Here is a 15,927-nt window from a genome sequence, read left to right as displayed (position 1 = left end):
GCTTACTGGACAACATGTAGCATGTTCACTATCTCTTCTGTCAATTTGGACAAAGGAAACTATTAACTATCAGGCCTCTTTTTCAGGCTAAACTACTGCTTGGGTTTACTTAGAAATACATTTATACACAGAAGCAGAAATTAAGGCAAATGGCCATACAACAAATGAGCAATGGCAGGGCAGACACTTTTCATGGGCCTGCAACAGCACCTTAAGTGGAGGGGGCAACAGAGCAACTTACCTCAGTGTTGGACAGAGCAAGGAATTCAAGGAAACCTCAAGATTTAAAGCTCCCTAAAGTATCATGGAAAAATGAATGCTAGACATGCTTCTAGCTTTCCCTAACTGGTCCCTTTAAGTCGCGCTCAAACTAGCCATTTCCCACCCTGTGCCACCCATGACTTGTGGACAAGTTTAAGAAGCAGTCGTGGCAGTGCTGACTCACTTGAAAATGCGTTGGGGTCTTAAAGGGCCCTCATTTTAAATATGTGCATTAGGCTCTTGCCTGTTTCTGGCGGGCACGCTGGTCACCTAAATTGAGGCCCACTCGGAAATCGCAACGGGCGGGCTTCGAGTAGCAAGTCGCTGCTTTTATTTACATCCAGTTTTCGACCAACTACCACCCTGCTCATACTGAGAAACAGCAGTGGGAAGACAAAATCAACCCCAGTGAGTTTTACACCGAAAATCTTGCATGAATGACAAAAATAGTTCATACAACATGTGAAAAATATTCCACTGGATATTTCTCAAAAATAGAATACCCTCAGAGATTCCTTGGGCCTTACGATAAAATGGACTCTGCCCCCACCCCCGCCTCATGGTACTGAAAAATTGAGATGGAGAAGGAATAGTATTCTGTAAAATCTGACACAGCCTGAATAACATTCAATCTTTACACTGGACGCCAAAGGAACCTTCCTCCACAGAGCTAATTAAAGGCTTGTCGTCATCCCACCAAGCGAATGGGGCATGGGAACAATCGTGATATCTTACACAGGCCCACAAGGACAGTGGGCATACCCTCTGATTACATCATTGTCACCTGCCCTAATATCTCCTTCTTTTCCTCAGTGTCAAATTTTTGTCTGATTACACCCCTGTGAAGCACCTTGAGATGTTTAACTGTTATATAAATTGTTGTTGTTGTTGTTTGTTTGTTGTTGTTGTTGTTGTGTCCTGTCAGCTGCTTCCATGCTCAGATGTCCTTACACTGGGGCCTTTACAGTCCTATGTTCTGGAAAAAAATTGTATTGATGATTTATGGAGTTATTTTTTTCCCAGATACACTCCAGTCTACAGAATGACTGGTAAACATATTCATCTCCAACAAGGCTTAAATTAGTAATTGCATCAAATCTGCAGAAAATTCACAGACTTACAAGACTGTGCTACAGAACAGAGAACTAAGTCATGTTTTACAATGTGACTGATAGTCAGATAACTCACTCCAATTTCACTGAAACAGATGATCTGATCATTATCACATTGCTGTTTGTGGGACCTTGCTGTGCGTAAATTGTCTGTCGCTTTTCCCTACATTACAACAGTGACGATACTTCAAAAGTACACCATTGGCTTTGGGTTGTCCTGAGGTTGTGAAAGGCGCTGCTTTATAAATGCAAGTCTTTCTTTTTTCTTTCTTTCTTTGCTCTGGCGGTATTAGGGACGATCCAGTGTTTCTAGCACAGGGCCTTTCCTTGAGTTGATTTATTTTCTTTGCCAATGTTGGGCCTCCAATGGTTCTTTCAACTTGTTTCCGTCTCCATAATTGTGGTCTCCTAGCCCACGCCCATAATCATCTACCTGGAGCATTTTCTCTAGCAATTGTTAGAACACAGGAATGTAGAGTTTTTATAACATAAGGTGGGGGGGGGGGGTGGGAGGGAGGCATAAATCATTGCTGAGTTCCCTTGATCAATCAATGCTTGAGAGGCAGTCCCAAGAAAACTGACTGTCTTTTTCTGGATGCTGTATAGGTTAGAGTACAAATGGATCGGAAGGGAAGTTTGGGCTGTGACAGAACCAATAGCTCTTTATTCTTTACTGAAAATGGTTATTTGAAATTACTTTTTACATTATTTTAAAGGTCACGTTAACCAATTTATCATAAATGGGTTAGCGCCTCCATTAAAATAGTGGACAAACATGTTGTGTGTTCATATGTGACCGTAGTGATACATTTTGGCAGGAAGAATGAGGAGAGACCATATAAACCAAAAGATACAATTCTAAATGGGATGCAGGAAGAGAGACCTGGGGTACATGTGCACAAATCTTTGAAGGCAGCAGGACAGGTTGACAAAGTGGTTAAAAAAGCATGCGGGATCCTGGACTTTATAAATAGAGGCATAGAGTACTAAAGCAAGGAAGTTATGTTGAACCTTTATAAAACACTGGTTTGGCCACAGCTGGAGTATTGTGTCCAATTCTGGACACCATTCTTTAGGAAGGATGTAAAGACCTTAAAGAGGGTGCAGGAAAGATTTACTAGAATGGTTCCAGGGATGAGGGACTTCAGTTACGTGGATAGACTGGAGAAGCTGGGGTTGTTCTCCTTAGAGCAGAGAAGGTTAAGGGGAGATTTGAAAGAAGTGTTCAAAATCATGAAAAATTTAGATAAAGTAAATAAAAAGAAACTGTTCCCATTGGTGAAAGAGTCAAGAACCAAAGGACACAGATTTAAGGTGATTGGCAAAAGAACCAAAGGTGACATGAGGAAAAACTTTTTTACGCAGCGAGTGGTTATGATCTGGAATGTGCTGCCTGAAAGGGTGGTGGAAGCAGATTCAATCGCGGCTTTCAAAAAGGAATTGGATAAATACTTGAAGGGAAAAATTTTGCAGGGCTATGGGGAAAGAGCGGGAGAATGGGACTAACTGGATTGCTCTTACTAAGAGCCGGCACAGGCTCAATGGGCCAAATGGCCTCCTTCTATGCAGTAACCATCCTATGATTCTATGATTCTAGTACAGAGTCATCTAAGACTTATACCTTGTGCAGTGAGAAGCATTGCAATGAAACAGGTTTATTTTTTTTTACTGATAACAGTTTTTGTCCATAGAACCATAGAAGTTTACAGCTAGAAGAAGGCCATTTGGCCCATTGTAACTGTGCTGGATCTTTGCTATAATGATCCAAAAATAATCCCACTATGCTGCTCTCTCCACATAGCCTTGTATCTTATTACGGTCAGTGATGTGAATGATATCACTGTCATGGATGGTATCACTTACATTGCCTCAATACAAAAGCCACAATGTAAGCAATGCCCTTTTAAATCTTCACAACGATAGCAGTGCCCTTTTAAATCTTCACAACGATAGCAGTGCCCTTTTAAACCTTCACAATGTAAGCAATGCCCTTTTAAATCTTCACAATGTAAGCAATGCCCTTTTAAATCTTCACAACGATAGCAGTGCCCTTTTATATCTTCACAACAATAGCAGTGCCCTTTTAAACCTTCACAATGATGGCAATGCCCTTTTAAATCTTCACAATGTAAGCAATGCCCTTTTAAACCTTCACAACGATAGCAGTGCCCTTTTAAATCGTCACAATGATGGCAGTGCCCTTTGAAATCTTTGCAATGATGGCAGTGTCCTTTTAAATCGTCACAATGATGGCAGTGCCCTTTGAAATCTTTGCAATGATGGCAGTGTCCTTTTAAATCGTCACAATGATGGCAGTGCCCTTTTAAATCTTTGCAATGATGACAGTGTCCTTTTAAATCTTCACAATGATGGCAGTGGCCTTTTAAATCTTTGCAAAAAAAAGTGTTTCTACTCACTTCTTCCCATTTGAGGTTGTTTCTCCCACATGGTCTCTGGAAGGCACCAAATATCTCCCCGTCACATTGATTGATGGGAGTGAGTAACAGCCTACTCAAGCAAACTCTGCATTACTATGTGGCCCCAGTTATAAGTGTGGATTTTAAATTGAGTAAGAGCCAGATGGAAAGAAAATTAAGGGATTTTTGATATATTGCCAAAAAAGGGCACTTACTTTGAAAACATCCAAAAAAGAAATAAAGTGAATTTCACCATCACTGACCCTTCATTTAAAAATCACAAATATCATTAACTTTTGAATCCTTTTGTATATTTTTATTTATCTCTGTTGACTTCCTCTTGATTGCTTTCTTGCCTCCAATTCTGAAGGCAATGACTTGTGCTTGGGCTTGTTTTGCACAGGCCCAAGCAGCCCTCGGGCAAGTAGTCTCAAATGGGCATTCTTTGTGTTTCAGCCTCGACAGTGAACGTTGGCAGGCTATTCAACCTTAGAAGACATCAGAAGCCAAGGCTTTGTTTTCACTTAACGCTCCCACAAATGCACTTTCCGGCAGGATAGTGATCAAGAAGGGGGTGAGGGGAGAACCCTGGCCCATTTCCCCCCCAGCCCAGGGTATACGCTATTTCTGTTAGAATGTAAAATTCAGACAAAATGGTGGGGAGAAGGTGGGAATTAAGGGCTTTTATGTTTACCTCTTTTTTTTGTTCCGGTCCGCGAAAGTGACCTGGGTGCATTGCATCTCCTCCATTCTAATTTGTCCCGAGCTATGGGCCCGATATTAGGAGGGAGGCGGGTTGTCGACTGGGCGCGTGGGTAACCCGCCCAATAAAATCGGTGGGTTCTGCACGCGATCATAAGTAAATTGAAGCCACTTACCTTGGCTTCCGGGTTTCGCGCTGGAAAGCTGCGCAGTGGGCGGACTGCGCACCCGCATCATAGGCTGTCAGCTGGATTAACCCTATTTAAAGGGGCAGTCCTCCACTGACTGATGCTGCAGAAAGGAGCCAAAATTACAGCATGGAGCAGCCCAGGGGGAAGGCTGCTTCCAGGTTTAATGATGCCTCACTCCAGGTCCTACTGGACGGGGTGAGGAGGAGGGGGAGGACAGAGATCTTCTCCCCGGTGGACGGGAGGAAGTGGCCTGCCTCTGCCACCACGAAGACTTGGCTCGAGGTGGCAGAGGAGGTTACCTGCACCACCAACATATCACGCACCTGCATACAGTACAGGAGGCACTTCAATGAGCTAAGTAGGTCAGCCGAAGTGAGTACACTTACTCATTCCCCTACACTCCATCTGCCACATCACCGCCCCCACCCCACATCTCCTTCTGCACTGCCAACACTACTCTGTCACATCACCCCTCACACCCACTCAAACCTCATCCTCATCTTACCAGCACTTACTCACCTCGCCAGTACTCATCCCACCACTACCACTCAACCCAATCCTCATACAATCTCATGGCTCTGTCTCATATTCACCCTCTCACGGTCAGCCTCACCCCACCTGCCACTACCTGTGCTGCAGCTACAGGGCATGCATCACGTATGTGTAGTAGGAAGCATAAGGCAAACATGTCGTGAGCATGAAGGGGATGCACAAGGGTGTTTGAGGGTTTGTCATGGTTTTTACTTATATTTGATTTCTGATCAACTCATATTACATATTATATTGTCACTACTACTGCCACATCTTGGCCATTCTTGACTGGCTTGTGCAATAATGCCCTTTCATGAGGTTCTCCATGAACACCCTTGATGCCACCCATTGGGTCACCCTACAGTGGGTGTATGTGTAGTTATACGACTACTTTGTGCAGGTGCCTGTTGCGCAGCACTGTGTTGTGTCGCTCCACGTGGCAGAGGCGGACGGCATGCCTGGCGAGGCTGGTGATATTACTTGTCCTCCAATGGAGTGATGCATGCAGCAATGGAAACCCCCCCCCGCCCCCCCATCCTGACGGAGTGTGAGTGTGAGGGGGTCCACAAAGTAGGTAAATATGTTTGGACAGCAGAGTTAAGGGTATGATTTAATAATTTGGAGTGTGGAGACTACAGTGTGGCAGGCAAAACTTTGTCTGAGGTGACAGAGTGCTCTGCTGCAATGAATGAGGGTTTACCCCGCACCTGTTAAATGGACCTTTGCAGCTGCCACTGGCTGCTGGCTGCAATACATCTGTTTAAACAGGGAGTGTTTCCCCCAGCATGGGAAACACGCTCTGGGTAGTCCAAAGTCCAAATCCTCCTAAAATATCCAACTAATGAGGTCTGTAAACGACCTCATGTACCCAGATAATGATCTTAAGTGGGATCCCGCCGGCTTTGATTGCCGGTGGGAGTCCCGCATGCGGGGGCTGCGCGTGCACCGATTCGCATCATTGGGGAACCCAGAAGTGAGCAGTTTGGAGCCGGGCTCCGGGAATCCCCAATTTTAGGAGCACTCCCCCACCAGCAACCGCTCGGCCATCTGAAAATGGACCCCTATAGGCTGTGTAATACGGAGACTCGACAGCAGATCCACAGGACTGGCTTCCTACATTTAGTTTGCACAACGAAAGGCATTTACCCCTGCAGTAGATTCGTACATCCATATTTTCTTGAGTCTATGATGGTGTCAGTTATCTGCTGGTCAAGTAATTAATACTTTGGAGTGCAGCAGACAGCAAGATTACTGAAAGTCTGCACTAAACTGCACTGCTCTAATATAAAGGTACCTTAACTGAGCATAACAATGTGAGGGAGTTCATAGATTCATAGAATGATATAGCACAGATGGAGGCCATTCGGCCCATCGTGCCTGTGTCTGCTCTTCAAAACAGCTATCCAATTAGTCCCACTCCCCCTGCTCTTTCCCCGTAACCCTGCAAATTTTTCCTTTTCAAGTATATATCCAATTTCCTTTTAAAAGTTATTATTGAATCTGCTTCCTCTACCCTTTCAGGCAGTGCATTCCAGATCATAACAACTGCTGCGTAAAAAAAAATTCTCCTCATCTCCCCTCTGTCTTTTTTACCAATTATTTTAAATCTGTGTCCTCTGGTTACTGACCCTCCTGCCAGTGGGAAACAGCTTCTCCCGATCTACTCTATCAAAACCCCTTATCACTTTGAGCGCATAACTTATAAATTAAGAGTTATCTTATAAATAGAAATACAGAATATTTCTTTTAATTCAAAGTTGCTCGTTTCAAATTATCTGCTCATTTGAATTGAAATCATGCAAAATTGCCTCCAGTGCTGTTTTATTTAAATTGCTCAATACTTCTAATTTTTTGAGCCAAAAAAAACAACTCTGAATTAACAGCAGTAGACTGCACAGTCATTAACCAGGGGGGGTGCCTGCTTTAACTGTATGTGTGCACCATTCCTCTCACACCATTAAGCTCTGTGACTCCTTCCAGGCAGCACCACATGACCTGCAACACCCATTGTTTAACCAAAAAAAAATTAAGATAGGATGTTCGCATAAATAATTAATGCCTTGTACCTGACCTGTAGCTGATAATCAGATTCTTTAAAGGGACACCACCCTGAATTTTTTTTAAAATGTTTACCCAATCGTGTCAGTGTCTGCACTTTCCAGCAGCAATCCAAGACGAGTCCCTCTACACAGCTCTCTCCACATATCCCTGAATCTTGTCACGCTCAGTGATGTCTGTTCACTAACACGCATAATCCAATGAGCGTCATTTTACTACATGTCTGGTTTTGAAAACGGTATCTGTTTGGTGCTACATGGGATCAGCAGACCTGAGTTATAGTGCTGGCTCCGTAACACTCTTTGTTCAGGGAAAATTGAGCTCTGCATGCCCGCACATGTGTTAAGCTGTTCTTACTAACTGCTAGTTAAATTTTAATGTTAGCAGAGAACTGACTGTTCCATCTAATAAGATTAAAAATAAAGTTTAAACAGTTCCAATAACTTCGTAAGTGGAACTTTTCAAACTTTGCTTCATAACCTGGTTGCAGTTATATTGCACTGAGTATGAAGCTGATGTAGTGCAAGATTACATCTTGTATTGCTTGCCTAAGTTCAATTTGGGAGACTTCACACCTGAATTACATGCACAGTTTGTGTCAATGCAATGTTGAAACTCCCAAAAGGTGGCCCAGCTTCAATTCGGTTAGGGGACTGATGCCAGCAATCACTTTTTTTTCACAAAAAGTAATTTAATATTTAGAATTTAGAATTCTGGGTAGGGTGGAAGGCAAAACGTTAGACTCATTCATGAGTCAGTTGGATGTTACGATGGGGACACTATTGGTATTTTTCTTTCTGAAAGGATGAGATAAAAGAAATAACTTTTAATGCATTTATATAGTGCCTTTCATGACCTCAGGACACCCCGAAGCGCTTTGCAGTCAATGGAGTACTTTTGAAGTGCAGTCACTGTTGTAATGTAGGAAATGCCACAGTTAATTTGCATACAGCAAGCTCCCACAATCAGCAATGTGATAATGACCAGATAATCTGTTTTAGTGATGTTAGTTGAGGGATAAATGTTGGCCAGGACACTGGAGAACTCCCCTGCTTTCTTCGAAATAGTGCCATAAGATCTTTTACGTCCACCTGAGAGGGCAGATGGGGCCTTTGCTTAACGTCTTATCTGAAAGATGCCACCTCCGACAGTGCAGCACTCCCTCAGTACCGCACAGGAGTGTCAGTCTAGATTTTGTACTCAGGTCTCTGGTGTGGGACTTGAACCCACAATCTCCTGACTCAGGGGAGAGTGCTATCACTGAGCCACGGCTGACACCTTTATATTATATTGAATATTATCTCAGCACTCCAATGATGTTTAACAAATTACAGTTTCACGTCATTGCGACATAGTTTTCACATCACATTGATGCAACTAAAGTTGTAATGTACAAGGCGATGAATTGCCTATTTGTTAGTGTGATGGGGTAATTGGAGGGGGGAGGGGGGCGAGAGGAACATATCCCTCCAATTTCTTTTTGCCATGGGATTTATCCCCTCTCTTCCCACCCTCGCTCCAAATTCTGGGATTTCCTCCGATGTTCCCTCTCCCCAACTTTTTATACATGTGCCTCTGAACAGTATACCAAATCCCATCAGTTAGTACAACATCGCCTGAATGAGCTTGCCTCACAACCAGCCGTGGTATAACAGCAATTGGTGTGAAGACATCTTTTTAAAGTTTGTTAAAAAAAAACCACAGGAGATTACAGTGTACAGTGTTAACAGAGCAGCAAACTTATCATTGGCTTATAAAATGTAAACTGGCATCCTGAGTCTCTAAAACCCATACACCATAAAGTGACTGAGAGTGAATCACTCCCAAGTCTGCTTTGGATTTGGAGTGATGATTTATAGGAACATAGGAATATCGGAACAGGAGTAGGCCATTCAGCCCCTCGTGTCTGCTCCGCCATTTCATAAGATCGTTCCTGATCTGTGATCTAGCTCCACATACCTGCCTTTGGCCCATATCCCTTAATACCTTTGGTTGCCAAAAAGCTATCTATCTCAGATTTAAATTTAGCAATTGAGCTAGTATCAATTGCCGTTTGCGGAAGTGTTCCAAACTTCTACCACCCTTTGTGTGTAGAAATGTTTTCTAATCTCACTCCTGAAAGGTCTGGCTCTAATTTTTAGGCTGTGCCCCCTACTCTTAGAATCCCCAACCAGCGGAAATAGTTTCTCTCTATCCACCCTATCTGTTCCCCTTAATATCTTATAAACTTCGATCAGATTACCCCTTAACCTTCTAAACTCTAGAGAATACAACCCCTATTTGTGTAATCTCTCCTCGTAACTTAACCCTTGAAGTCCGGGTATCATTCTAGTAAACCTACGCTGCACTCCCTCCTTATGTCCTTCCGAAGTTGCGGTGCCCAGAACTGCTCTCAGTACTCCAGGTGCCGTCTAACCAGGGTTTTGTATAGCTGCAGTATAACTTCTGCCCCCTTGTACTCCAGTCCTCCAGATATAAAGGCCAGCATTCCATTAGCCTTCTTGATTATTTTCTGCACCTGTTCATGACACTTCAATGATCTATGTACCTGAACCCCTAAGTCCCTTTAGACATCCACTGTTGTTAACTTTTTACCATTTATCCAGGCTTTTACAAATTTTACTGCCTGTTGTCAAAATCAGTTTTAATTTTTTTGACATTCTGGCATCAGGATGTCATGATATTTCTGACAACTGACCAATGAAACACTTAAATTAAAACAAGATTGTTTGTTTGCCATTATTCCAAATTGTGAATTGGCTTGACAGTGAGTTAGTAACATTTTTATATCAGATGTACAAGGGGAGATGTCGTCTATACTTTTGACCTGACATGCAGACCACTTGACTTACACTGTGGGTCTGGGGTCTGCAGTTCAGGTGTGATATCCCCCCCCCCCCAGATGTTATAGTGCAATCCATAGTAAGATTGCTTGTGTAAAATCCCTAGTTACACACTAAATTTAGTAGTGCAGTGATCACTGCCACACTGAGGGTGAATTTACCCACCGACCTTCGTGTGGCAGTACAAACACTGTGCAGTCAACAATATAACTCGGTTTATGTTGTCTGACACTGCTCTACAACAGTCAGACTGTTCTAATCTCTGTCAGACAAGTCGCTGCAGTATAAATGGACCATAAAACTCTAAACTATAGAGCAATTTGCAATGAATTTTAATGCCGATTAATCTGCTGCACTGGCTGGAGTATATTTGTTTAAATAATGTTTCTTTATAAACAAGCCCAAACATAACATTTATTGGCAAACTAGTTCAGCAGGACTGGACACATGTCATATATGTGTATATAGAGGCATAGAGAACAAAAGCAAGGAAGTTATGTTAAATCTTTATAAAACACTGGTTAGGCCTCAGCTGGAGTGTTGTGTTCAATTCTGGGCACCACACTTTAGGAAGGATGTCAAGGCCTTAGGCAGGGTGCAAAGGAGATTCACTAGAATGGTGCCAGGGATGAGGGACTTCAGTTATGTGGAGAGACTGGAGAAGCTGGGGTTGTTCTCCTTAGAGCAGAGAAGGTCAAGAGGAGATTTGATAGAAGTGTTCAAAAATCATAAACAGTTTTGATAGAGTAAATAAGGAGAAGCTGTTTCCACTGGCAGAAGGGTCGGTAACCAGAGGGCACAGATTTAAGGTGATTGGCAAAAGAACCAGAGGAAACATTTTTTTTAATGTAGAGTTGTTATGATCTGGAATGCGCTGCCTGAAAGGGTGGTGGAGGTAGATTCAATAGTAACTTTCAAAAGGGAATTGGATAAATACTTGAAAAGGAAAAACAATACAGGGCAATGGGGAAAGAGCAGGGGACTGGGACTAATTGGATAGCTCTTTCAAAGAGCCAACACAGGCACGATGGGCCGAATGGCCTCCTTCTGTGCTCTTATGTAGTATGATACTACTATATATATTTTGCTTGGGAAAGACCTGGTGCGAATGCGGTTCCTCCTATTCCAAGTTGACCGTTTCTATATCAGGACTGAATCCATTTGATTCAGGCGGCTCCGTTGGGAATATTTCCAAACTATTAAAAACAGGAGACCTGAATTTGGGAGCGGGGAGAAAAAAAACAAAACTGCCCAATGATTTTTATGTTATTTTCATATAAATTGCAACATAGTTTTGCAACAAATCGTGTGATTAAAAAACAAGATGGGGAGAGGAGGGGGGGGCGATGTTATTAACATTCCTCGCTGGTCTAATACCCTTTCCTGCGATTTCTCGATTGCTAGGTGACGTCGAAAAGACGTACTTTTGCAGGCTCGTTCAATCCTGCCGATTGATTGCTTTAATTTCTGTGTGTGGTTTTTTTTCTCTCACATGGCTCGAGTTTGAATGCACGGAAGCTCCTCATTGAAAGTTTGTTAAGACTGTACATGCGTCAGCCAGTGTTTACACCTCCAACTCCATTCTGCAGAGTTGACGTTTAAAAGTGTGTGTGTGTGTGTGAGAGAGACAGAGAGAGGGATTGGAGCTTTTTCCTCTTCTCTTAAGTCCCATTCGCGAGTTACCTTGGCTACCAGAGTGATGAGAAGCCAAGAAATGGAGCGATTCAGCAGAATCTGCAATTGAGAGGGAGAGAGAGAGAGAGAGAGGGGGGGAAAAAAGAGATACATTGCAAATAAATAGCCCTGGATTCCTCCTGCTACTGAAATTGACACTCAATGCACTGAAACTAACAAGGACTTGGTTAAATGCAACAAGGCAAGCGATGGAGAAGTACGAGACCCTGGCGTACGACACAGCCCTGAGCACCTTCGTGGCCGTGCTGCTGTACGTCTTGCTGAAGGTGAGCTTTGACGGCTACCGGCAGTGGAGAGCCCGGGCGCGGGTGCTGATTGTGGGCTCGGGCCCCGTGGGGCTGACGGCCGCTCTGATCGCCGCCCGCTCCGGCAAAGTCCACCGCCTGGTGCTGGTGGAAGCGCGCTACCGCACGGCGCTGCTGGCCAGACCTCAGCAGATCGCCCTGGACCCTCGCAGCGTCCGCTTCCTGCTGGGGCTCGGGGTGGACTTCGACAACATGGAAGGCTGCTGGCACAACGAGCACTTCTTCACCAGGGTCGGGGTCTTCCAGGAGTACCTGCTCAGCCTCCTGGAGAAAAAGAAGCAGAAGATGGACATCCGGATTCACCTAGGGACCAAAGTAAGTGGGCGAAAGAGGTTGGGGTCTGCACCCAGTCATCTGAGCTGGTGCAGCCCACACGGGAGGTTGTGTCAGTCTGGGCTCTCTGGGACTTTTTTTTTTTGGGTGGGGGGGTCTGTCAGTGGGATGCCTGTAGATCGATAAGGTCTTATCCGATTGGCATCAGTTTTCTGTATTTGTTGACTCGCTGTCACTCTCTGTTGCTGGATGTTCCTGCAATGAAAGCACTTTTTTTCCCCCTTGCACAGTTTTTCAGAAGTTAGACAGGTGGCCTTTTCAAAATCCATCAATATTCGCCAAGGGGACCCGAGAGAGCCTTCATATTTACAAGGGGAGGGGGGGTCCCCAGGAGTGTGCTGATCGGGGGTGTCCCATACAGAAACGTTTGAAAATAATGAACCTCGAAGTCTTTCGTTGACTTGTCATTTTTTTTAAAAATCTAGAATATTTACCTTCATTTTAATACCAAGTATCCATGTAATATGACACAATTTACATTGTTTGGTTTCTCTCTCGATTTTATTCCTTTTTTCTCTCTCTGCTAGCAATTTTTAAAAGTTATATTTCAACGCATTGAAAGCGGTCAATCATTGCCATTCTCACGCCTTGTGTCTATAAAATTAACCGTTTGTTTCAGGAGACAGATTTAACTGTTAAAGATCACAAACCCATAAAGTTAACACAAGCAGACTTGCCTTATTCAGTAACTACTGACCTAGATACCGGTTTAACTAAAATCTATTGCAATACTGGGAATTGGTGTGGGATCAGTAAATATGGGAGGAGTGAATTTTAAGTGCGTTTTATCTGCAGACTCCTTTGGTACCAAGTCTGATACCGAATAATTGTAACGGGGAAGAGGGGGGCGGGGGATTGAGAGGATGTGTTTTCCCTTCATTTTTTTTGACATGGGTTATAACTCTTTCCTCTTCCCCCTTCCCCTTCCCCTAATCCCTAACTTGCCCTTGATCTCCGTTGACATTATGCAAGGTTCTGCTGCTAGTAAATATTATGTCCCGGTATTTAAAGCTGAATTTTCACTATTTACAACTCTTGGTTATTAAAGAGTTAAATTCAAGCTTCTCAGTGCTGAAAGCCCATTTAAAATGTGCAGTATTTCTCCTATTATAAGAGCACATTAAAGCACTGCTTATTTACACTAGAATGACAGTATTTCCTGCACATTCATCTCCGTGAGCTATTAGAGCTCGGCCTATATGCTTGCTAGATCATTACACCGAGGTTTACATTTGTCAGTGAGTTGCTTATTGTTGTGCATGTATTATTGTTTAGATCATTCCTGTACTATCTGGTGGAGCAATTAATTTAAGCTCATAACCAATTAATCCTCTGCAGTAGAGAAAGGATGAGCAGGGGAAGGGTACAAATGCTAGAAATCTGAAATAAAAATATTAGGCCAGAATTTGCTGGGAAAATAATGGTGAGTTTAATGCGCACCCCGTTATTAGTGTGTAAATAACCCAGCAATTTGTGGCAAGGAAGAGAGACCCCGTGAGTTAAGAATTGCTACAAATTGCTGGGTGATTTGCGCTGCTCTGCCGTTAACCTCGCAAAAACGACAGCTCACCCTCAACCCGCGAGTTTCAAGAAACTGCTGCATTTGTGCAGTAAATAAGCATGAAACTCACTGCAGAAATTTAGAGCTGGTACTTAAGGAAATAAAGACCCTTTTAATGAGTAGATTTATGTTCCTGAAATGCCACTCAACCTCTCCGGCCCAGAGAGGGAACAACTGAAATTGTGGAGTCTCATTCTTGTGGATAATAAATTGTTCCTAAGGTTTTTAAAATTTTAATTTTTTTCTTACTTTTCCTTTCTGTCTCTTCGCCCCCCCCCTCTCTCTCTCTCCTAATCCAATCTTTATTTTTCTTTCTGTATCTAATTTGACTCCAATTCACCCTATTTCCTTCTGTCATTCCTCTGATTCTTTCTCTATCCTTAAATCTCATTGGTTTAAGGAGATAGACTGTTGGTCCCATTGTTCACCAAGGTCCCAGATGCCTTGTTGCCCTGTTATCAGCTCGCACTTCCAGCAATTTGTGCTGCAAAATATTTTCGAGCTGAAGGGTGAGGAAAAAAATCTAACAAACGGGGCTTGCTCCAGCAAAACCTGGGCCATTGGAAATGCACAGCGGGTCAGGTTAATTTTTCAGGTGAGAGTTCTGATGAAGAATTCCCACCCACAGTATTAGCTGGTCTTTTCTCTTTATAGATCCGGCTCTGAACTTCCAATATTTTCCATTTTCATAATCCTCTGTGGGCCGGCCCTGTAAAACTAAAGCATGCAGTTTACGGAGATTGAACCTCAATTTATGGCCATTGTGATTTATTGGCACTTTTATGCAGCCAGCGTTGCACAAGTTTATTTTCTAACCAGCCCCACAATGTATTCTCCATGTAGCACTGAGTAACCATCCAGACTCACTGCAAGAAGGAAAGAAATTGCATTTATGTGGTGCCTTTCATATTCTTGAGATGTCCCAAAGTGCTTCACATTCGATGAATTACTTTTGAAATGTAGTTACAGTTGTTATGTAGGAAAATGCAGCAGCTAATTTGTGTTCAGCAAGATCCCACAAACAGTAAATGGGATAAAAGATAAGTTAATTTGTTGGTTTTAGTTGAGAGGGGAATGTTGGTCAGGACACTGGAAGATCTCCCCTGCTCTTCAAATTTACATCTGTCTGATCAGATGGACAGGACTTTGGTTTAACATCTTATCCTAAATGCAGTTCCTCCAACAATGTGGCACTCCCTCAGTACTACACTGAAACGTCAGCCTAGATTTTGTGTTCAAGTGTCCGGAATGTGACTTGAACGCACAACCTTCAGACTGCCAGGTGAATATGTTACCATTGAGCCAAGGCTGACATTTGATACGTACAACAACAACTTGCATTTATATAGTGCCTTTAACATAATAAAACATTCCAAGGTGTTTCACAGGAGCTTTATCAAACAATAGTTTGACACTGAGCCATATTAGGACAGGTGACCAAAAGCTTGGTCAAAGAGGTAGGTTTTAAGGAGTGTCTTAAAGGAGGAGAGGGAGGTGGAGAGGTTGAGGGTGGGAACTCCAGAGCTTAGAGCACAGGCAGCTAAAGGCCTGGTCACCAATAGTGGAGTGATTAAAATTGGGGATGAGTAAGAGGCCAGAATTGAAGAATGCAGAGATCTTGGAGTGTCGTGCTGCTCGAAGAGGTTACAGAGATAGGGAGGTAGGAGGCCATGGAGGGATTTGAAAACAAGGATAAGAATTTTAAAATCGAGGTGTTGCCGGACCGGGAGCCAATGTAGGTCAGTTCCTGGTCCGGCAACTGACTGGACTGGTCAGTTGCCGGGTAAACGGGACCTGGTGCGAGTTAGGATAAGGGCAGCAGAGTTTTGGATGAGCTCAAGTTTATGAAGGGTGGAAGATGGGAGGCTGACCAGGAGAGCATTGGAATATTCAAGTCTAGAGGTAATAAAGGCATGGA

At 43.3% G+C, this 15,927-nt stretch overlaps 1 protein-coding gene across 2 annotated transcripts in view; it reads left to right on the top strand.

The window, feature by feature from the left end:
• The first annotated feature begins 11,621 nt into the window (after window positions 1-11,621).
• Window positions 11,622-15,927, top strand: part of si:dkey-234i14.6 (uncharacterized) — a 95,216-nt gene continuing 90,910 nt past the window's right edge. For both annotated transcript variants that reach the window (XM_067998157.1, XM_067998156.1), the window contains exon 1: window positions 11,622-12,430. In XM_067998157.1, the coding sequence (XP_067854258.1) occupies window positions 11,999-12,430 (432 nt within the window). In that variant the 5' untranslated portion in view covers window positions 11,622-11,998. The remainder of the gene's footprint in view (window positions 12,431-15,927) is intronic.

This window comes from Heptranchias perlo, chromosome 16, assembly GCF_035084215.1.
Source record: "Heptranchias perlo isolate sHepPer1 chromosome 16, sHepPer1.hap1, whole genome shotgun sequence".
NCBI lineage: Eukaryota > Metazoa > Chordata > Chondrichthyes > Hexanchiformes > Hexanchidae > Heptranchias > Heptranchias perlo.
The sequence above is the reverse complement of the archived record's forward strand: the minus strand, read 5'-3'. Positions and strand labels throughout refer to the sequence as shown.